Genomic DNA, 23684 nt, shown 5'->3' with positions numbered 1-23684 from the left:
GCCGATAGAGCTTGTCAGCCTGGGAAGGCAGTCCATCTTAGAGAGGGAAAACTGATTTCAAACCTCCACTGCCCACTCACGGGAAAGGCTTCGGGAGTAAACCCTGAGGACAAATCCGGAGCTGGAGTCCCTAAGGCAGTCAGACGTTGCCTTCAACCTCGTTCTCGCAACTCCTGCGATGACACCGGTGCCAAGCTGTGTCGGCCTTTGCCCTTCCCTTGGACAACGTCGGTGTCGTGGAGAGGGAGACTTGCTGCATGGGCGACAGCCGGTCTTCCATTCCAACCTTGCCCAGGCCTGTGCTCTGGAGAAGCCTTTCCAGGCGCAGATCCATGGTCTCACGAGACTAACGGATGCCATACCGGTGAGTATGACTGACTCTGGAGAGTGTTTCCACTCAGCCATAGCTGGCACTGGCAATGCATTAACCTCGCAGCCCTGCTTGTGGTTCGACAGCTTGTTGGAATTAAGTCTTGTGGTTTTCTCCTCTCCAGTCTGAATGAAGCAATGCTGCTTTGAAAAGCTGGGGAGAAATTGGAGTTTATTTGTAACTTGCAAAAGATATTCACAGCAGCACAGAAAGAATCTCTACATCATGCTTCGTGAGAAACATGGGCAGATGATGCGTCTTGTCACAGAGTTTCTTTGAAAGAGTGCTAGGTCGATTTGGAGAATGGGGTTGGAATTTGGGACCTTGCCTGCTTTGAGTGGGGTTGCCCCGCTCAAGGCCCTGCAGTAATGTGGTGCTATCACAGTTTGGGGCTTTGAAGTTTAGAGTTCAATCCTGGCATTTTCTGCAAGGAGTCTCTCTACATCCTCTGTGGAAGGCGTGGATTTTCTTCGGGTGCTCCGGTTCCCTCCCATGATCTAAAGATGCACCGGATAGGTTAATTGCTCATTGTAAATTGTCCAGTGATTAGGTTAGGGTTAAACTGGGGGCTGGTGGCCTGCACAGCTAAAGGGCTGGAAGGGACTGCTCCACTCTGTCTCGATATGAATGAATAAATTGGTGCAGTGAAGGTTTGGGGAGCATTCAAAAGGAGAGGGGGAGAAAAGCAGAGTTCTGAAAGGGCCTGAAGATGAGGATGAAATTTTAAAATTTGAGCTAGTGTAGGTTGACGGGTTTGGCACTTAATTGGTGCTCAGGGCAGCTGTTGAAATTTTGGATAACCATGGGTTTAGAAAGGACAGAATGAGAAGTAGAGGTAGCAGTCGGTTAAGTTAGGTCTGGACAGTATCGTGGGTCAATGGCCTGTACTGTTCTGTGTTCCGGGTCTGGACAGTATCGTGTGTGAATGACCTGTACTGTTCTGTGTTCCGGGTCTGGACAGTATCGTGGGTGAATGACCTGTACTGTTCTGTGTTCCGGGTCTGGACAGTGTCGTGTGTCAATGGTCTGTACTGTTCTGTGTTCCGGGTCTGGACAGTATCGTGGGTCAATGGCCTGTACTGTTCTGTGTTCCGGGTCTGGACAGTATCGTGGGTCAATGGCCTGTACTGTTCTGTGTTCCGGGTCTGGACAGTATCGTGGGTGAATGGCCTGTACTGTTCTGTGTTCCGGGTCTGGACAGTATCGTGGGTCAATGGCCTGTACTGTTCTGTGTTCCGGGTCTGGACAGTGTCGTGGGTCAATGGCCTGTACTGTTCTGTGTTCTGGGTCTGGACAGTATCGTGTGTGAATGGCCTGTACTGTTCTGTGTTCCGGGTCTGGACAGTGTCGTGGGTCAATGGCCTGTACTGTTCTGTGTTCCGGGTCTGGACAGTATCGTGGGTCAATGGCCTGTACTGTTCTGTGTTCCGGGTCTGGACAGTATCGTGGGTGAATGGCCTGTACTGTTCTGTGTTCCGGGTCTGGACAGTATCGTGGGTCAATGGCCTGTACTGTTCTGTGTTCCGGGTCTGGACAGTGTCGTGGGTCAATGGCCTGTACTGTTCTGTGTTCTGGGTCTGGACAGTATCGTGTGTGAATGGCCTGTACTGTTCTGTGTTCCGGGTCTGGACAGTGTCGTGGGTCAATGGCCTGTACTGTTCTGTGTTCCGGGTCTGGACAGTATCGTGGGTCAATGGCCTGTACTGTTCTGTGTTCCGGGTCTGGACAGTATCGTGGGTCAATGGCCTGTACTGTTCTGTGTTCTGGGTCTGGACAGTGTCGTGGGTCAATGGCCTGTACTGTTCTGTGTTCCGGGTCTGGACAGTATCGTGGGTCAATGGCCTGTACTGTTCTGTGTTCCGGGTCTGGACAGTGTCGTGGGTCAATGGCCTGTACTGTTCTGTGTTCCGGGTCTGGACAGTATCGTGGGTCAATGGCCTGTACTGTTCTGTGTTCTGGGTCTGGACAGTGTCGTGGGTCAATGGCCTGTACTGTTCTGTGTTCCGGGTCTGGACAGTATCGTGGGTCAATGGCCTGTACTGTTCTGTGTTCCGGGTCTGGACAGTATCGTGTGTGAATGGCCTGTACTGTTCTGTGTTCCGGGTCTGGACAGTATCGTGGGTGAATGGCCTGTACTGTTCTGTGTTCCGGGTCTGGAGAACTGAGGGTATTGACCTAGTGTGGTAGGAGGGGTGTATACCTGTATATTATGAATATTTATATTTTTTATTTTTGGAGCTACAGCACAGTAACAGGCCCTTCCAGCCCAACGTGCCCCCACTGCCTAGTCACACCCATGTGACCAATTAATCCACCAACCCGTACGTGTGGGAGGAGACGGGAGCAGCTGACAGGCATTGTATCGGGGTCATTGCCGACTCCAAATACGGTCTTCTAGTTTTGGGCAGGGTCATCTCTGGAGGGTTTTCTGGTCCTGGACGATGAGAAGACGGTGGTTGAGAAACCTTTGGTTATCTAGCAATTCCTTGAAAAGGCCATCAATTACGATGGCATCTGAGGGCGTGATGGAAGAGGAGAAAGGAGTGACTGGCAGGTAGATATCCTGGGATTTACAATCTCCACAGGCTTTATTATATTTTATTGAGGGGTTTCCTACCTGGGGTCCATGCACCCCTTGTTAATGGTGGGGGGTCCATGACACAAAAGGTTGGAAACCCTTCTTGCAGCCTAATCATGTGATGATTTACAATGACCAATTGACATACTAACTTTGGCCCCACGTGGTCACAGTTTAAACATACAGACGGTGCAGGAATTAAACTCTAATGTCCCGAGCTGTAATAGCATTATGCTAACTGCTATGCCCTGTCTTTCACATCAGAACGTGGATCGGGTGGCGGAGGATCGATTCTATACTCTGAGGAGTGTGCGTGGAGTGAGGATTATTTGGCCATCTGTTAATTTCTCACACACCGGCAGCTGAGGGGAAATCTCCACTGTGTAGTTAACCGTCTCCACACCAAGACTCTACAGGTGTCTGGTGTTTCTGTCAGTCTCCTGGTTCGAGAAGCATTGTCCGGGGTAAATTCCCCTGCTCGGGGCAGTTCAGAGTTCAATCCTGGCGCCCTCCGTAAGGAGTTAGTATGTCCCGCCCTGTGGAATGCGTGGGTTTTCTCTGGGACCTGCGGTTTCCTCTCACTGTCCAAAGACGTACCGGTTAGAAAGTTAATTGGTCATTATAAGTTGTCCCGAGGTGAGACTGGGGTTAGATGGGGTTGTCGAGGGTTGCTGGACAGTGCAGATTAAAAGGGCCAGAAGGGCCTATTCCTCGCTGTATCTCTAAATAAAATACTGTTGGTTACCGTCCCCTCTCCCATCTGGGTGTCAGACACCACTCCGGAGTAACCAGCCACTTTCTGCTTTTTAAATTTAAAACATTAAAAATACTGGTGTTGAAAATCTGGTAACAATTTGTTGGCGTTTCAGATGTGCGAGGAATGCCATTTACTGCAGAGACGAACCTGTGCAGTTGCTGTTGTGGTGATTGGGAAGGCCTGGCCTCGGAGTTTGTGGAAACTCCAGACCTCCTCCACCGGCTGCCTCCAAAGTTCAGTCTTGTGTGAGTGTGTGGTTCACCCCCATGCCCTCGGGGGTTTGCATCTGTGTGGGAACTTCGTGAAGTTGGCGGAGCGCGGGGAGCGAAGAGGAGAGGGAGGGAGTATTGTGACAGGGGAAGTAAGGGGAAGGAGGGGGCATTCAGTCAGGGTAGTAAAGAGGCCATTGGGGTGGAGGGGGAGGCAAGGGGATTGGAGTAGTGGTGTGGGAGGGGAGGCTTTGGAGTGGGGGAGGGTGGGGACAAGTGCATTGAGGCAGAGGGATGAGGGAAGGAAGAGGACATTGGGGTAGGAGGAGAGGGTAGTTGATGAGGTTTAAGAGTTGGGAAGGGGGTGGGGGGGGGGAGAGAACAGTCAAACTCGCCAGGAAAAAAAATCACCCTTGGGTAAATGTTTGGAAGCTCTGCTGCCCCTGGAAAGGTTCCCATCTGTTGAGGAACTGGTTCCTCAGCTTCGCTGCCCACAGCCCCACCCTCTGTGTGAGGCAGGCAGCTGTCAGGCGATTGCCATGAACAGGTGGGGCCCTGTCACGTTGCAGCATTGCTTTGGCACTGCTCCAAGCCCCAAAGAACAGCCCTGTCGCTGCCCTGTTTAAACTAAAGGCCCAAGCTCTTCCTTGTGTGGTAGGTATCTGCCGTTGCCGGTTGTAACTTCTGGTGAGCTAAGGGCAGGAACCCACCACAGCTGGGATCACAGAGGTGCAAGGCACAAGTGAGTCTACAACAATCACCTACATTTATATAGCCCCTCCCAGTGCAGTAAAATGTGCCAAGTGAATTCACAGCAGTTTCTTTAGTGGTGAGTGGAGTGAGGGGCAGAGATATTGGTGAAGGTGACCTGTGTTGTAGAGATGGCTGTTCACGGGTGTGTTACCGGGAAAGAGGGTTTGGGGCTTGAGCAGTGGGTGGACCTCGAGGTGAAAATGGGGTTGTAGGGTTAGAAGATGGCAGAGGGTGAGGCCGTGGAAGGTTTGCACACAGGACTCTGCAGATGCAACACAAAAAATGCTGGAGAAACTCCAAAGGTGTCTGAGTTCCCCTCATCTATTGAGGGAATAAACAGTCCGCATATTGGGTCAAGACTCTTCATCAGGCCTGTCCTGGTGAAGGTCTTGGCCTGAAGCATCAACTGTTTCCTGGTGACACAAAATAAAGTATTTCATCTTTATGTCAGTGATGATAAGCCTTATTCAAACGTGGCAAACACATTAGGAGCAAGTCCTGAGATGTATTTTGTAGAATGAAGCGCATTTGAGTTATGGTTATTGAGCACATAATCTCCCACAAATAGTACAATAATCATTGAGGACACGAGGAAAATTTGCCTAGTCTTTAAAATGGTGGCATTGATAGTTGTGTTTAACCTGGTTTAACTTCTCTCTGAAAGACATCATCGCCATCAGTCATCCAGTGTTCCCTTGGTTGGGCTATTGTGCATCTGGGAAGCTGTATAGTTAGTGGGGTGTCAGAAACCAAGCAGGGTGGCAGGCAGAGGATGGTGTGGCCTGAAGCAGCTTGGGTGAGTGAGGCCTGCAGCCATTGTTGCTTTGACAGTCTATCGCCACCGGATGGCAGCAGGGGGAACCGCGACTGGAGAATGGTTCAAAGTAAAATTATTCAACATACGTATGTCACTGAGATTCATTTTCCTGTGGGCATTTGCAATAAATACAAGGAACACAATGGCATCAATGAAATACTCAACAGCACAGATAAACTACCAGTGCAGAAGACAAACTAAATAAAAAAAGAAATAATAAATAAATATCAAGAACATGAGATGAAGTCCTTGAAGTGAATGGGGACAGTTCAGTGTTGGGGTGAGTGAAGTTCTCCCCACTGGTTCAAGAGCCTAATGGTTGAGGGGTAATAACTGTTGCTGAACCTGGTGGTGTGAGTCCTGAGGCTCCTGTTCCTCCATCCTGAAGGCAGTAGTGAGAAGAGTACGTGACCTCAGTGGTGGGGGATTCCTGATGGTGGAAGCGTCAAGTCATAGACAGGCCCTTGCGCCCAACTTCGTGTTGTCCAGTCCACCCACGATACCCCATAGCTCTGTAATGCGTCCTATCCATGTTCACGGCTAGATGATGTTTAAATATTGCTAATGCGCCCACTTCAATTGCTATTTCTGGACAAAGACGTACTGGGTAGGTTAAGTGGTGGTTGTAACTTGTTCCACGATTAGGCTAGTGTCAGATTGGGGGTTTTCTGGGGTGGTGTGTCTCGACGGACTGGAAAGGCCTGCTTACCACTGTATCTCCAAATAAATGAAAAAATAAAGTTACTCTAAACACGCACCACTCGTGCATGAAATTGTCTCTGACGTCCCTTTTAAACTCTCAACTCTGATCGTAAACTTAGGCCTTCCAGTTTTCAGCACTATCTTCAGGGAAAAACCTGAGGCTTTCACCCCTTGAGATCTTTTGCACGGTACCTCGATCAGGTCTCAGTCTTGTGCGTTCTCAGAAGTAAAGTCCTAGTCTGTGTAATCTCTCCTTGTAACTCAGGGCTTCAAGTCCAGATGACTTCCTTGTAAAGCTTTTCTGTGTGCTTTCTATTTTAGTAACATTTCTCCTATAACAGAGGTCAAAACTATACAATACAATACACGGACATGCTGAATCTCCATAACTTACTCAGAGGCTGGAGTATGTGCTGGGCCTAGTACAGGTTATCCACGTGTTAGTGTCCAGCAATTTAAAGCCACAGTACCTCTGGTGATCAGCTTCTTATTTAATTTTTATTTATAGATACAGTCTAGAATAGGCCCTTCCAGACCATCAACCCCAATTTAGACCATAGGATATAGAGGCAGAAGTAGGCAAATGGCCCATTGAGTCTGCTCCACCATTTCATTGTGCTTGATCCATTTCCCTCTCAGCCCCTATATCCCTTAAAATCTACTATCTTTTGCCTTAAATATACCCAATGACTTGGCCTCCACAGCCACCTGTGGATTTCACAGATTCACCACCCTAAAGATATTCCAAACCTAACTTAATCATAAGACAATTTGCAATGGCTAATTAATGTACCCAGTATATCTTTAGAAACCGGAGGACCATGCATTCCATGGGGAAGATCAACAGAGACTTTTTGGCGAGGACATTGGGATTGAACTCTGAACTTCACCCTCAGCTGTATTAGCGTCATGCTAATCACTACTGAGGTGCCCGAGTGTGATGTAAAGAGAAATTAAAAATCTTGTCACACGTACATTGAAACCTATGGTGAAATGTGTCATTTGCCTCAGATTAAATTGGCAAAGATTGTCTCTGGCATGCTTCTGGAGCTGACAAAGCACGTCCACAATCACTAACCCTAATGGAGCGGCTTTGGACTGGGAGGAAACGCTTGCAGTCACGGGGAGAACGTATAACCTCCTCACAGACAGCGGTGGGAATCTGGCTGTGTAACAGCGTTATGCTGACTGCTGCGCTGCTGTGCCACCCTGACATCAACATGGTGTATGTTTGCCCTCCTCCTTCCGAAAGTCAGCAGCTTCTGGGCAAGGGAAGTGTAGGTCTCCTGTACCCTGACAGGGAAGCTCCCTCAGTGGGAACTCCACTGCGACCAGGAGATCTTCAAGAATGCAGATAAGCCTCCTGGGAGGAACACGGTGACTTCATCCAAATCCCTGGTCTGCAAGGGTTTAGGTTTGCCAGGGGAAAGCGATCTTCTTGATGGGGATGCTGGCAAATAGAGGAAGGGGCAGGTATAACTCTGAACCTCTTGCCTCCTGCCCTGACTGGTTCCTACCCCATAGGGTAGGGACTGGCGGCTCCCGGTATCGACCTCTGCAACTCTCAGAACCGTGGTAGAAGGAAGGCCATCGGTGGGATGGGGAGGGAGCATACCTCTGTGGGAGAGTCCCACGCCACAGAAACGGTCCACAGCATGGAAATGGTCTACTGAGTCTTTGGTACTGTGCAGTGTCAGATAAGAGTTCAGAAATCTCCAGAGTGGGTATGAACCCCTGGGATTGGGATCTGCTGCCAATGGAGCCCACTTTCTGCGGACTGTAATTAAATCCTGGTTATGCCCATTCGCCATTTGAATCTGTCCCTGATTTTTCCTCATCCAGGACACCGGACCACTCACCTGTTAATTTAACCATCTTTCCTACCAGCAGACTGTGTTAGTCCCTCTCCTCCTGTTTAAAGTTCCAACTGTATACAACCTTGCAAGAAGTTTTGAGTTCCTCTAGTTTACAAAGGATAAGTAATTCTCTGTAGTAATAACTTGTTGACATAAGGCCACTGGGTTTAATGTGCCTCAAACCTACATGCTCGGTATATTGACATGCCAGTGATCACCAAGTAGAGTTCGATTCCTGCCGCGGCCTGTAACGAGTTTGTACGATCTCCCTGTGGCTGACCGCATGGGTTTCCTCTGGGTGCTCTAGTTTCCTCTCACAGTCCAAAGGTTTATTGTTAGGATTAGAGAGCTGCAGGCATGCTGTGTTGGAATGATTCAATTTGGTAACTGAGAATGTATACAGTAGACAACCTGAAATTCGTACTCTTCACCGATATCCACGAAACAAGAAAGACCAGGACCCCAAAGGACCCCCTTTCTGCCCCCCCCACACACAAGCAGCAGCCGAAGCATTGACCCCACCCCCCCATCACTTGGCGCCAGAAGTGTGACTACATTTGCAGGCTGTGCCAGAGCAATCCTTGGATTCTCAGTTGTTCATGCGAGATGATGCTGCATTTCGCTGTATGTTTCAGTGTATGTGTGATAAATCAAGCTAATCTAATTTTCTGATCTAAATAGCACAGTCTGTTTTCCCTTGTGTCAGTGATGAAGTGGCCACTGCCCCTATCTTCTGATGGGGACAAAATGGCTTCCAGTGAGGCTTGCTGGAGCCTCGTGCAGGGCTTCACACTTCTTCGACTCCATGTTGAGGGGGCCTGAGAGTACCCCGTGAAGCCATTTGTTACAACAACTGATGTCCTGCTCTTAAACTGTGCCTGGATATTAAGGTTCTGGAGCTGCTCGGTGCCTCTGAAAAGTCGTTGTGACACTATTCAATGTGAACGTAATTCATGAGGACACAGATGAGAGTTATTGTGTAGCTGGGAAGCTGGACAGTGGGGCTTCAGAAAGCTAACACGGTGAGACTGGCTGGGCACCACGGTAGTGAGTGGTTGGCGCAGTGCTGTTACAGTTTGGGGGCGATTTGGAGTTCAGAGTTCAATTCTGGCGCCGTTCTGTACAGAATCTTTACGTCCTCCCCATGGAATGTGTTTGTTTTCTCTGTGTGCTTTGGTTTCCTCCCTCAGCCCAAAGAGAAACCGGTTATTGGTCATTGTCAATTCAAAGTACATTTATTATCTAAGTATGTATGCAGTATACAACCCTGCGATTTGCCTTCCCACAGACAGGCATGAACCAAAGAAAACCATGGAACCCATTCAAAGAAAATCATTAAACCCCCAACCTCCTGAAAAATGAATCTCGCAAATGGCAAAAAGATGAGTGTGATGCACAGAATATAAAGCACAAAATTGAAAGAGTGCAGGAATATTCAGCTCAGCTCAGTCCATTATGTGCAGGCCATCCTGATTGAAATGATGTTGCATGATTAGGTTAGAATTAATTGGGTTGTGGGGTTGCTGGGGTGGGGTGGTCCAAAGGGCCAGAAAGACCTACTCTGTGGTTGTGGGGTGCTGGGGCAGTGTGGCCTGAAGGAAAGGACTACTGCATGCTGTGTTGGTAAATAAAACAAATGGTGTGGGCTGAGCCAGTTTAGGAGCGCGCCATTGCTGCCCTGGCACTCCATCGCCACCATATGGCAGTAACAGAAACTGTGATTGGAGAACAAGAGCCAAGAATTGGAGACACAAAATTCTGTCGAGTTTGTGGTATGCGTGCATACCGGCAAACAAAACAATGCCTGACCGGGTCACGGTGCACAGTGCTGTTCATATAACACAGTTTACTGGTGGTAATATTACTTTAATAAATAATGTGCATTTATGACTCAAGTTTAAAAAGTAAACAGTATAACACTGCTGGCACTTATGTGATGAGACCTGCATGGTGGCAGGGAGTGTTATGGCCTGGGGGTAGAAGCTATTTCCCATCCAAATGAGACAGTGCCCCCTACCTGGCGGTAGGGGATTAAAGTGAATGTTGGACAATTGAGTGGGATCATTGACAATGCTAAGGGTCTTGTGTCCACAACACTCCTAATAAATCTGGATGCTGGAAGACTTGAGTCATCATCATTATGTGCCGTGTCATTATGACATCATCACTATGTGCTGTGCCGTATAACATGGGTGATCTTGGTCTATGGCCATGATTGCCTTCTGGGCAGTTCCTTTACAAGACTCCAGCCAGTATCAATACTGCCTGGTGTCAGTGGTCACATAACCAGGACTTGTGATATGCATCAGCTGCTCATATGACCATCCACTACCTGCTCCCATGGCTTCATGTGACCCTAATCGGAGGGGGGGGGGGCTTCGTAGACACTACACCTTGCCCAAGGGTGACCTGCAGGCTAGTGGAGGGAAGGAGTGCCTTACACCTCCTTTGGTAGAGACGTATCTCCTCCCTCACTGTCACCTGTATAATTGTGAGTAGCACATGCAAAATGCTTGAGGAACTCAGCAAGTCAGGCAGTCTTTATGGGATGGTCGTGATGAAGGGTCTTGCTCAGAAATGTTGACCATTTGTCCCCTCTAGATGCTGCCTGACTTGTTGAGTTCTTCCAGCATTTTGTGTGGGTCACTAAGCAAAATGTGCAGTGGTGTAAAGCCCAAGTACCACGCCATAGAAACAGGCCATTCGGCCCATCAAGCACTCGGTTGGCCTGGTCTTTATTCTCCCGGCATTCTCTTCACTCATTCGGACAGACACGCGTGCGCACAGGGGCACGAGACAGACAGACAGACACACGCACACCCCTTATGGTGGCCAATTAGGGTCCATTATTAAAGACCCCCTATCACTCTTCTCATTGTAACCGTCAGGAAGGAGGCACACACTCAGTGATTCAGGAACAGCTTCTTCCCCTCTGCCATCCGATTCCTAAATGGCCATTGAACCCATGAACAACATCTCACTCTTTTATTATTTTATTTGTTTTGCACTTCTAATTTAACTATTTAATATACATACTGCCACTGATTTTTTTTTCTTTCTACATTACCATGTATTGCATTGTACTCCTGCTGCTAAGTCAACAAATTCCACAACACATTCCAGTCATGAAATTCAAGTGTGTCACCTTAGTATGACTCGACTTGCCCCGCACAACGCTGTGCTGGTTCTCCCTGATTAATACTCAAATCCTGTCCCTAAGAATTCTTTCTGAGTAACTTCCCCACCACTGATGCCAGACTCACCAGTTCTATCCTTTCCAGGATTATCTCTAGTTCCCTTCTCGAATAATGGAATAACTTTAGGTACCCGCCAGTCCTCTGGGACCTTGCCTGTGGCTAGAGAGGATACAAAGATATTGGTCAAGGCCTCGGTAATCTTATCAGGACTGAAAATGAAGGGGTCAAACCCAGTATGGGGTGGTGGAAACATCAATGCCCTTGAATGGAAGATTCTACAAAGCCCTCCCCACCAGTAAGCACATCCACATGAAGCACTGTCGTAGGAAAACACCACTGCTGCCATCAGGAAGAAGGTACAGGAGCCTCAGAACTCACACCACCAGCTTCAGGAATAGATATTACTCAACCATCAGGCTCTTGAACTAGAGGGGATAATTTCACTCACCCCATCACTGAACTGTTACCACAACCTATGGACTCACTCTGAAGGATTCTTCATAGAGTCATGCAAACAGGCTCTTTGGCCCATCTAGTCTTTGCTGACCCATTAATCTACCTAGTCCCATCCACCTACACCCGGACCATCGCCCTCCATACCCCTCCCATCCTTGTACCGTGCAAATTTCTCAACTGTTGGAACTAAACCCACATCTACTGTTTGCGTTGGCAGCTCATTCCACGTGCTCACCACCCTCTGAATGAAGATTCCCCATAGGTTCCCCTTAAATATTTCACATTTCAACTTTCACCCTTAACCCATAACCTCTGGTTATAGTCCCACCCAACTGCTGGAGAAAGCCTGCTTGCATTTACCCTATTTATACCCCTCATAATTTTGCATACCTCTATCAAATCTCCCCTCAATCTTCTATGTTCCAAGGAATAAAGTCCTAACCTGTTCCATCTTTCCCGATAACTCAGGACCTCCAGTCCTGGCAAAATCCTCGTAAATTTTCTCTGCACTCTTTCAATCCTATTGATAGCTTTCCTGTAGGGAGGTGATCAATCACATGTTCCCAATTTGCATTTGTGCATTCTGTTGATGATTGTTATTAATTCTATTGTGTTTCTTGTACTTGCAGTGAATGTTCACAAGAAAGTGAATCTCGGGATTGTATATGGTGACACATATGTACTTTGATAACAAATTTACTTTGAACTTTTCTACCCGCTTCCCTGCCTGACCTGTTGAGATCCTGTTGTGTGTGTCGCTCTCACTACAGTTGTCTGCTGCCCAGGGTCATTCCTGTTGCTGCCCAAGTCGTACTAAAGCAGTGATCTGCACCCTCCTCGTCAGAAGTGGATCTTGATTACAGGGCTGCCGAGGCCCCGGTCAGTGGGGTGGGACGGGATGGTGTCGGTGGCTGATGGTCTCCGAGCATGCTCTGGTAGCCGCGCCTGTGTTATCAAGGAGGCTGAGGTCTGGAAACTGCACCAGTGGCTTGAGGTTTCTCCTGAGAAGGCCGACGCTCCTCATGATGAGTGATTGCAGTAAATGGTTTCCCTTTGTGATTGTTGTGGTTTTAAACCCTTCTGAGGGTGTAGCAGAGTCTCTTGAGCCTGTGGTTTGTGAGGCTACGTGCTGGGGTTGGGGGTGGGGGCTCGCTGCACAGTTTACTGCGACAGCCAGGTCCTGCTGAGCTCCAGCTCAGCATTTGAATTAACCCTGTGTTCGGGAATGTCCTGTAAAGGGGATGTTAGTCCTCCCACAGAGCCACCCTTGCCCTCTCCATCCACCCAAGAATCTCCTCCTTCAACCCCACCCCCCCCCAGTCCTGATGAAGGGTCTCGGCCTGAAACATTGGCTGTTTGCCTCCACGGAGGCTGCCCGACACACTGGGCTACCCCAGCATTTTGGTGTGTGTTGTTCAAGAAACCCAGAATCTGCAGAATCTCTTGTGTCTGAGACTCTAAATCAGGTGTTGCCAGCCTCTGTTTATATACCACAGACCTCCATTATCTGAGGGGTGTGTGGGTCCCAGGAAGGAAACCCCTGCCTCGGCCTGAAACATCCGCTGTCCGTTTCCTTGTAGCGATATTAACTGATCAGTCATTCTTCCTTCTGCTTCTCAAAGTTCCTTTCGGTTCCTCATAGAGACACCTACTTACACGGACTGTGTGTAAGGTGGGGTAGCAGTAAGCACCACGCCATTGCAGTGTAGGGGTCGAAGTTCAATTCCAACGTCACCCATAAGGAGTTTACATCCCTCCTGTGGAATGCCTGGGTTTTCTCCGCTTGCTCTGGTCTAACAGGCCCTACCAGCTGCCTCACGCGGCAACCCACTGACCTAATCATGGGGCAATTTACAATGGCCAATTAACCCACCGGGTACGTGTGGACTGTGGGAGGAATCCGGAGGAGCTGGGGAAAATCCACATGTTCCATGGGAAGGACGTATAAAATCCTCACGGAGGTTGCTGGGATTGAACCCTGAACTCCTATGCCCCGAGCTGTAATAGTGTCGCGCTAACCGCTACGGTACACTTAATTGCTTTGGAACATTATTGTTAATAAGTTCCTTGCTGTTAAAGGAGTAATGTGTACACAGATCACTCGACAGGCCACAGACATCTGTGATCCTTTCCATAACTTGCACATACACCAGACTGCTTTATGGCCTGTGACATGCTTGCACTGTCGGGAACTTAACTGCCAACTTAGCACGTGGCGCAATCTGGCAAATGGTAACCTGATCACGATTGGATTGGATGATTGCATTGCAATCTTTCTGACTTGGAAATGCCAGAAACAGCCGGAGTGAAAATGAAACAATTTCACCACTTCAACAAGTTGTGGACGATGAAAACTTCAAAGGTATCAACAATCATCTTGAATGTTATAATGAAGACTTGGGGGATGTAATCGTCAAGAGCATTTCTGTCTGTGTCTGCGCTGATTTTGTTCATGTACAGTCAATCAAAAGATCACGGCAGTGCTCACTGGATGAATTCGTCTGTCGATAACTATTAGGAACTGATGCAGTTTTGTAGTACTGTAGTAGTATTGGTAGTGTTCTAATTCTGTATTGCATGTGATTTGTTACTCAGTTGAACAGTAGTTTTATCTTTTTTTATACCTTTTTGACTATTTCCATGAAACTTTGGCTAATTGAGGCAAACTGTACAGGTCCGATGTGCCCCAGCTAACCGGAATGAACTGTATCGGATCACCTATCCACACTTTGCTGTATTGTCTGCTCACTCCCAACAACATCTGCCCCCCTCCTACACAGGAAGAGCAGTTTTCATTAGTCAGTTCACCTACAGGCCAGTGCGTCTTTGTAGGAACCAGAGCAGCGGGGAAGTTTGTGCAGTTACTGGGAGAAAGGCACAGAGCTCAGGTTGGAAGCTGGGTCAGTGGGATTGTAAGGTAGTGGGATTAGCTACGTCACTGTACTCCGTCTCTACCCACCCAATATCCAATTCTACATCTTGACAGTTGTCCTACTGGTGGTAACAGCCCTGGGCAGAGAAGTCCGGCGGATTTGTGTGTGTGTTCCTGCCTTTGACATTGAGTATAGATCCTTTTGCTGCCTCGTCCTTCCTCCCATATCTGAATAGTCCAAGGTACTTGGGGTTCAGGAAGAATAAGCATTCCTGAGAGTGGGATTGGCTTGGTCTACAGGGGGAGTAGGGTGAACTCCTCCCTTTGGGATGAACGTGGAATTTTTAAGGCCTGAGTACTTTTACCAATTCACGTTCTCTTAATTTGAAGACTGTTACTGTTTTACCTTGGTCTACTTCAGTGCACTGTGTAATGATTTTGATCAGTATGAACAGCTTTTCACTGTATCTTGGTATCTGGCAATAATAAACTAATTTCTAACCAATTTTCATTTATTTCAATTCTCAGGCAAAACGGAAATTGGACCTTGAAGGCAGTGGGCACCATAATTTACTGGAATTTCGAACTCCCAAAGGAAAGGGCAAAATGCCGGCCAGGGTTCCCAGTCCAAAAAGTAAGAATTGGTTATTGCGTGGACCGAAGACAGTGATAAACAATCACCTCAAAATCATTCCGGAGATTTTCCTACAGTCTCTTTCTAGCACGTTCTGTGAAGCTTGGTCAATCCAGACCTTACTTATGGTGGAGTTGTTATGGAATTCAGCCCGTACCTGAATGGAAGAATCTGACTGAAGACTAAGATTATCTTTATTTGTCACGCGTACAGTGCAATGAGCCGTTTGCCTTGGGCATCCTGCTTGTATAGCCGTGGGTCTGTGGCCGACATAGCTTGCCCTCAACTCACCCGCCATAACGATACATGAGTTGAGAGTTAGGGGGCAAAAGTTTAGGGGTAACAGGAGGGGGAATTTCTTTACTCAGAGTGGTAGCTGTGTGGAACGAGCTTCCAGTAGAAGTGGTAGAGGTAGCTTTGATATTGTCATTTGAAGTAAAATTGGATAGGTATATGAAATGGAAAGGAATGGAGGGTTGTGGGCTGAGTGCAGGTGGGTGGAACTAGGTGAGAGTAAGCGTTCGGCACGGACTAGAAGGGCCGAAATGGCCTGTTTCTGTACTGTAATTGTTATATGGTTACATCACTGGAACGTAACCAGAAGGCATAAGAGCAGAATTGGGCAACTCAGCCCATCAAGTCTCCCAGCTCAAGTCAGGTTCAATACCCTGCTCTTCCTCAAAGCCCTGCGTGCTATTGTCTTGACAGTTTCTGTGCCGTTCCCTGTCTGGTGTTTCGGGGATGTACAGTTGACCATAGGATTTCAGCTAGAGGAAATAGCCATAGTGTTTCCAGTTTTGCAATGGGTGTCGGAGACTTGGAAGGTGGGTGGGTGTCACTTTGGAGTAAGTAGGGAATTTTTAAGGCGCTGACCACTGGGATTGTGGGTGCCTCACCAGACTGAGGGGATTATGAACCCGAGAGCAAAAGCAAGTTCCACCAGGGTAATGTGTGACTAGCATGGGAAAGGGTTGGCACTGTACCTTGTGAGTCCCACCCACAACAGTCCGTACTTTTGATGATGACTAGAAATAGCCCAGGATCTGCACCCCCCCCCCCCCCCATCAGTCTGGGCCAAAGACATCCAGGTGCTTAAAGGGCCCTTGTAGGCTGAAGCCAGTCAAACTGCACCAGCAAAAACTGTGACAAGCTGTGAACTCCTGGATAACATTCCAGTTGGGCAGCCCGCAAGTGTTACCACAGTCCTGGTGCTGACGCAGCTTACCCACAACTCACTAACCCACGCCATTCGGCCCATCGCGTCCTGTCCGCCATTTCATCATGGCTGATTTATTATCCCTCTCACCCCCATTCTCACACTGTCTGCCTGTAAACTTTGTCACCCTTACTTATCAAGAACCTATCAACCTCCTCTAAATGCACCTGGTGAATTGGCTCCATAGCCGCTTGTGGCAATGAATTCCACAGATGTGGGAGGACACTGGAGCACCTGGAGAAAACCCACGCCGTCCCAGAAAGAACGTACAAACTCTTTAAGAATTGAACCCGGATTCGTGATCACTGATGCTGTAAAGCGATGCGCTAACCGCTACTCCACTGTACTGGTAGTACTGTAAACTCACATTTGACCAGTAGCCCACGGCTGTGCAGTAGAGAGCATCCTAACAGGCTGTGTAACTGCGTGGTACAAAAACTGTGCTGCAGCGGACAGGAGTGTTCCACAACAGGTGGTTAAAGCTGCCCAACTCATCAGCAGTTCTAGCTTTATACAGAGAGGTACCTGACAAGGCCGGAGACACCGTGGACAATCCCACACACCCTGCACACCAACCGTTTGTCCACTCCCATCAGGGAGGAGGCTACACGGCATCCACATCAGGACCACCAGACTGTTCAAAAACAGTGACTTTGTCCACGCAGTAAGGCCACCTCCATCACTAACCCACCCCACCACTACTTTATCATTTCCTGATGTACAGACACTCCTGGGCCCAGTGTCACTTTATGGACATACAATCAATTTATGTATGTGAGCTATCTCCTGTATTTATAGTTATTGTTAATTTTTATTACTGTGTGCTTTGTTCATTGTGTTTTTTGTAGTGCATCAGGTCCATGGTAACAGTTATTTCTTTCTCCTTTACACTTGTTTACGGGAATGGCATCAAACAGTCTTGAATCTTGACGAGTCCTGGCTCCCCTTTGTTATTGCAGTGTGTCAGGATTTCTTTGGCTATTCTTTTTCTCTTTCGAAGCCAGGACCCATCTGTTATTTTCTCCTCCTTTCGCAGCCCCCAAGTCTCCCGGAGAGAAGACGAGGTACGACACTTCGCTTGGGCTCTTGACCAAGAAGTTTGTCCACCTGCTGAGTGAGTCTCCTGATGGCGTCCTGGATCTAAATCGAGCGGCAGAAGTCCTCGAGGTTCAAAAGAGACGGATTTATGACATCACCAATGTTTTGGAAGGCATTCAGCTTATCAGGAAGAAGTCCAAAAACAACATCCAGTGGATGTAAGTGGAGACTCTGCCCTCCCAGCGGTAAAGCTTTCTGAATAGCTCCCGGCTTTGGGTCAAATTGGCCTTGGGGTATTGAGTTTACAACCTAAGTGGCAGAATCTGTATCAGGTTTAATATCACTGGCCATGTTGTGAAATCTGTTTTGTGGCAGCAGTACATTGTAATGCGTAATAATAAAACTATAATTTACAGTAATAAATACTGTATATAACCATATAACAATCACAGCACGGAAACAGGCCATTCCGGCCCTCCTAGTCCGTGCCGAACTCTTAATCTCACCTAGTCCCACCTACCCGCACTCAGCCCATAACCCTCCACTCCTTTCCTGTCCATATACCTATCCAATTTTACCTTAAATGACACAACTGAACTGGCCTCTACTACTTCTACAGGAAGCTCATTCCACACAGCTATCACTCTCTGAGTAAAGAAATACCCCCTCGTGTTTCCCTTAAACTTTTGCCCCCAAACTCTCAAATCATGTCCTCTCGTTTGAATCTCCCCTACTCTCAATGGAAACAGCCTATTCACGTCAACTCTATCTATCCCCCTCAACATTTTAAATACCTCGATCAAATCCCCCCTCAACCTTCTTCGCTCCAATGAATAGAGACCTAACTTGTTCAACCTTTCTCTGTAACTTGTGCTGAAACCCAGGTAACATCCTAGTAAATCGTCTCTGCACTCTCTCTAATTTATTGATATCTTTCCTATAATTCGGTGACCAGAACTGTACACAATATTCCAAATTTGGCCTTACCAATGCCTTGTACAATTTTAACATTACATCCCAACTTCTGTACTCAATGCTCTGATTTATAAAGGTCAGCGTTCCAAAAGCCTTCTTCACCACCCTATCTACACGAGACTCCACCTTACGAGACTCCACCTTCAGGGAACTATGCACTGTTATTCCTAGATCTCTCTGTTCCACTGCATTCCTCAATGCCCTACCATTTACCCTGTATGTTCTATTTGGATTATTCCTGCCAAAATGTAGAACCTCACACTTCTCAGCATTAAACTCCATCTGCCAACATTCAGCCCATTCTTCTAACCGGCATAAATCTCCCTGCAAGCCTTGAAAACCCACCTCATTATCCACAACACCTCCTACCTTAGTATCATCAGCATACTTACTAATCCAATTTACCACCCCATCATCCAGATCATTTATGTATATTACAAACAACATTGGGCCCAAAACAGATCCCTGAGGCACCCTGCTAGTCACCGGCCTCCATCCCGATAAACAATTATCCACCACTACTCTCTGGCATCTCCCATCTCCCATCTCTCCCATATGTAAAATAAATTAGTGCAAGAAGAGAGGGAAACATGCTGAGGTGGTGTACATGGGTTCAATGTCCATTCAGAAATCTGGTGGCGGAGGGGAAGGAAGCTGTTCCTGAATTGTTGAGTGTGTGTCTTCAGACTCCTGTACCTCCTGATGGTAGGAAAGAGAAGAGGGCATGCCCTGGGTGATGGGGGTCTTTAGTGATGGATGCTGCTTTTTTGAGGTATCACTCCGTGAAGATGTCCTGGATGCTGGGGAGGCTTGTGCCCGTGATGGAGCTGACTGAGTTCACAACTTTCTGTAGCTTTTTCTGATCCTGTGCAGGGCCCCTCCATACCATTTGGATTGTTGGGTCTGGATGGTTGTGATCCTGGAGTCACGTCCCTTCAGCTCTTGTGTTCAAGCCCTTGTTATTCATCCCCAGCACGAGCAAACTCACAACCCTTAACCAGCCACAAAGCAGATGGATTTCTAGACTGCTGGGAGCTGTTTACCCTCTCTTTTAAAGGCAATTAGTAAATAAAGAGATAAAAGTATTCATTTTTCTCATGATGTTCCTTGAAAGAAAATCCTACAATTTAATCACTGGAGCTTGTTGTCCATCATTGGGTTGACAGTCCTGATCTTTGCACAGGGTTGGGGGTAGTGTTAGAGGGGGAATGGGTGTGGGAGGGGGTGTTGGGTTAAAGTTTCTTATACCAGTTGCCAGTAAAAGAGTGAAAATTTGTGGTGTTGGGAGGGCGGTGGTTCAGTTGTCTCAGATAGAAACATAGAAAACCTACAGCATGATACAGGCTCTTTGGCCCACAAAGCTGTGCCGAACATATCCTTACCTTAGAAATTACCTAGGGTTACCCATAGCCCTCTATTTTTCTGAGCTCCATGTACCTATCCAGGGGTCCCTTAAAAGACCCTATCATATCCGCCTCCACCACCATTGCCGGCAGCCCATTGCTCATATTCACCACTCTCTGAGTAAAAAAACTTACCCCTGACATCTCCTCTGTACCTACTCCATAGCCTTAAACCTGTGCCCTCTTGTGATAGCCATTTCAGCCCTGGGGGAAAAGCCTCTGACTACCCACATGATCAATGCCTCTCATCATCTTATACACCTCTATCAGGTCACCTCTCATCCTCCGTTGCTCCAAGGAAAAAAGGCCGAGTTCACTCAACCTATTCTCATACGGCATGCTCCCCAATCCAGGCAACATTCTTATAAACAACACACACAAAATGCTGGTGGAACACAGCAGGCCAGGCAGTATTTTGTGTGTGTTGTTTGAATTTCCAGCATCTGCAGATTTCCTCGTGTTTGAACATTCTTATAAACCTCCTCTGCACCCTTTCTATAGTTTCCACAACCTTCCTGTAGTGAGGCGACCAGAACTGAGCACAGTACTCCAAGTGGGGTCTGACCAGGGTCCTATATAGCTGCAACATTACCTCTCGTAGGCACCTCGGAATGCTGTGGGACCTTGTAGTCCCAGCAATGAGGAGAGATATGGAAGGAGGAGGGCTGAAGGAAGGGAATGTCAGGGAGGATGTGGCCTTGCCTCTCCTTACAGACAGTTAAACACCTCATCACCTGATCATGGTCAAATAGCCTTTTCTATAATTTATTTTGCAAACTTCGTAGCCTTAATAAAATTTTTATTAAATTTAAATTTAAAACTTTATAAAATTTATATATATTTTATTTTTAAAATGCTTCCAATTTTCTTAAGTCTATAGAAAATTGGAAATGTTTTAAAAATAGTGAGTTTCTTCCAACTTTAGGTAATCTGCCCCCCCCCCCCCCCCACTGTCTGCATTTCTCTATTCCTGCACATTCCCAACTTTCTTTCTCCTCCCCTACCCAGTCATCTGCCCAACACCCACACACTCCTCCCACTGCGCCATCTCTCTCCGCTCTTCCCCTCTGCTCACCTCTCCTCCACCTTCCACCCCATCAGTTGCTGCCCTTGGTCATCTCGCGTCCCTTGTTGTTGTTCCCAGACTTCCCTCGTTCACCTGTCAATCAGCTGGGTCCACCTATCACTCGCCTGCCCTACACAGGCCACCCCTCTTCTCCCTTTTGGTGGTGACGAAAGGTCTCGACCTGAGCCATTTCCCTCCACGGCTGCTGAGTTCCTCCAGCAGACAGTTTGTCACCTCACGTTCCAGCACCTGCCCTCCCGGTTCTCAGATTCACTGCTGTGGTAGTTCTTTAATTCCTCGTGGTTCCCGGCCTGCAAGGGAGGGTTTGGAGCCCGGAACTGGTATCCCCCATATTCCCTCACGCCCTGTGGTTCATCTTGGGTTTATGAGTGTAATTCTGGACTTCCTGGACGTCCAGTGTTGGAGAGTGAGGAAGGGACAGGGTCTCTCGTTGATCATTTGTATATCTTTCCCCTCGCTGGCAGGGGCCGCAGCCTGTTTGAGGACACATCGGTCGTGGAGAAGCAGCAGTGCCTCCGGCAGGACCTGTCTGACCTCGTGTGGAAGGAGAGGTCCCTCGATGACCTGATCCAGAGCTGCAGCACACAGCTGAAGATGCTGACAGATGATGAAGAGAATCAACGATATCCTTGCATGTGCATGTTTGAGAGATACCACATGCTCCTTATCTGTGTGTCTGCCCTCTCCCCTTTCCTCACTCCACCATTTCCCACCGTCTCTCAGACATCGTTACCCACGTCCTGTTGTTTGTCACCTCCCGCATCCTTGTGTCACATCTGCTCTCCCAAGCTTATCCCAAAGGCAGCAGGTATCTGGCTTGCTGTCACATTGTGATGTGAGGCGAGGTCTGAGGCCATTCTTCTCACCTTGTCTCTTGGCTTTGGTACAAGTGCTTCGGGAAGTTCTGAGGCTGGGAATGGTTCGAAGTAAGCCAAAGAGTGTGGTTCTGGTCACCACCCTTTGGGGAGGTGATGCCGGACACTGAATGGGTGTGGGGGACATTCATCAGGGTGTTACCTGGGAGGGAGCTCCTCTTATGTGAAAGAAGACTGGATACTCGAGGTATGGTTCTGATGGAATACAGAATTATGAGGGGTATGGATAGGGTAGACAGTGAAAAACTTAGCAGAGGCATCTATAACCAGAAGCCACAAATAAGACTTAGGAACAGAATTAGGTTATTTGGCTCATCGACTGCTCTGCCATTCAACTCCTTTCTCCTGACTTCTCTCTAACCTTTGATGCCCTGACTAATCAAGAACCCACCAACCTCTATTCTAAATAGGCCCAATAACTTGGCCTCGACCATCATTTGTGGTAATGAAATCCACAGATTCTCCATCCTCTGGCTGAAGAAATTCCTTCTCTTCTCTTTTCTAAATGGACATCCCTCTATTCTGAGGCTGTGTCCTCTGGTCCTAGACTCTCCCACGATAGGAAACATCTCAGTGAGATCTACCCTCATCCTTCTAAACTCCAGTGAGTGCAGTCCCAGGGCTATCAGACACTCCTCGCGTGTTAACCCTTTCATTCCCGGGATAAACGTCCTCTGAGCCCTGTCCAAAGCCAACACATCCTTTCTCAGATCAGGAGCCCAAAACTGCTCACTTATTTGGTCTGACCAATGTATTGTGAAGACAGGAGATTTATGGTTGATCTGGGAAGAATTATTTTGAGCAGGGTGGCTGAAATCGGTCACTGTGGAGGTGAATACTCACTCAATACTGAGATAAGCATGAGGCTTAGGAGGTCCAGGGTTAAGTCCTATGAATTGGGAGCAGAATGTGTACGTGATGGCTGTCATTAACCGAAAGACCGGATTGTGTGACTCTGACTTTGGGAAAGCTGGGAGCCTGCCTCATGCCTTTGTTCCATGCTGGGACCTTGATCACTGAGAGACCGTCCAGGGAGGGTGTGATAATGGTGCGAGTGGCGGTCATACCTACCTGAGCAGTGGGTAATTACAGGCTGATGGTGGGAGGAGCTTTCGATTGCTGGCGGTGGTTCTGTTTAGAATCTGTCCCTTTTTCTGCCTTAACCCTGCACACGCTGGCGTACGTGACGTACCACGACATTCGCTCCATCGGCAGTTTCCAGGACCAGACAGTGATTGCAGTGAAGGCTCCGCCGGAGACGAGACTGGAGGTGCCCAATGTCCGTGAGGTATGGTAAGGCTGCCAGTGGTGGGGATGGGGGCCTGGTACAGGCTTCAGTAGTGCTGGTGGAGATGGGGGCCTGGTACAGGCTTCAGTGGTGCTGGTGGAGATGAGGGCCTGGTACAGGCTTCAGTAGTGCTGGTGGAGATGGGGGCCTGGTACAGGCTTCAGTGGTGCTGGTGGAGATGGGGGCCTTATACAGGCTGCCAGTGGTGGAGATGGGGGCCTGGTACAGGCTTCAGTAGTGCTGGTGGAGATGGGGGCCTGGTACAGGCTTCAGTAGTGCTGGTGGAGATGGGGGCCTGGTACAGGCTTCAGTAGTGCTGGTGGAGATGGGGGCCTGGTACAGGCTTCAGTAGTGCTGGTGGCGATGGGGGCCTGGTACAGGCTTCAGTGGTGCTGGTGGAGATGGGGGCCTCTCTTGGAATTTGTTAACCACAATAATGTTATGGGTGAGCATGTAGATGGCATGATTCAAAGTAAAATTATTAAAAAGTATATGTATGTCGCTGTTTATTTCCCTGAGATTCATTTTTGTGCAGGCATTCACAGTGGAAATACAATAGAATCGATGAAAAACTACACACAGAGACTGACAAATAGCCAAT

The 23684-nt window shown here is 48.1% G+C and overlaps 1 protein-coding gene across 3 annotated transcripts in view; it reads left to right on the top strand.

Moving 5' to 3' along the window:
• Nucleotides 1-23684, top strand: part of e2f2 (E2F transcription factor 2) — a 76964-nt gene that overhangs the window by 38650 nt on the left and 14630 nt on the right. For 2 of the 3 annotated variants that reach the window (XM_073034559.1, XM_073034557.1), the window contains exons 2-5: nucleotides 15096-15201; nucleotides 17454-17673; nucleotides 21385-21543; nucleotides 22969-23083. In XM_073034559.1, the coding sequence (XP_072890660.1) occupies nucleotides 15174-15201; nucleotides 17454-17673; nucleotides 21385-21543; nucleotides 22969-23083 (522 nt within the window). In that variant the 5' untranslated portion in view covers nucleotides 15096-15173. Of the gene's footprint in view, nucleotides 1-2783; nucleotides 2925-15095; nucleotides 15202-17453; nucleotides 17674-21384; nucleotides 21544-22968; nucleotides 23084-23684 lie in introns of those variants that run through there. The other variant, XM_073034558.1, reaches the window with a different exon arrangement.

This window comes from Hemitrygon akajei, chromosome 32 (genome assembly GCF_048418815.1).
Source record: "Hemitrygon akajei chromosome 32, sHemAka1.3, whole genome shotgun sequence".
Taxonomy (NCBI): Eukaryota; Metazoa; Chordata; class Chondrichthyes; order Myliobatiformes; family Dasyatidae; genus Hemitrygon; species Hemitrygon akajei.
Note: the sequence above shows the minus strand (reverse complement) of the source record. Positions and strands in the feature narration are given on the sequence as shown.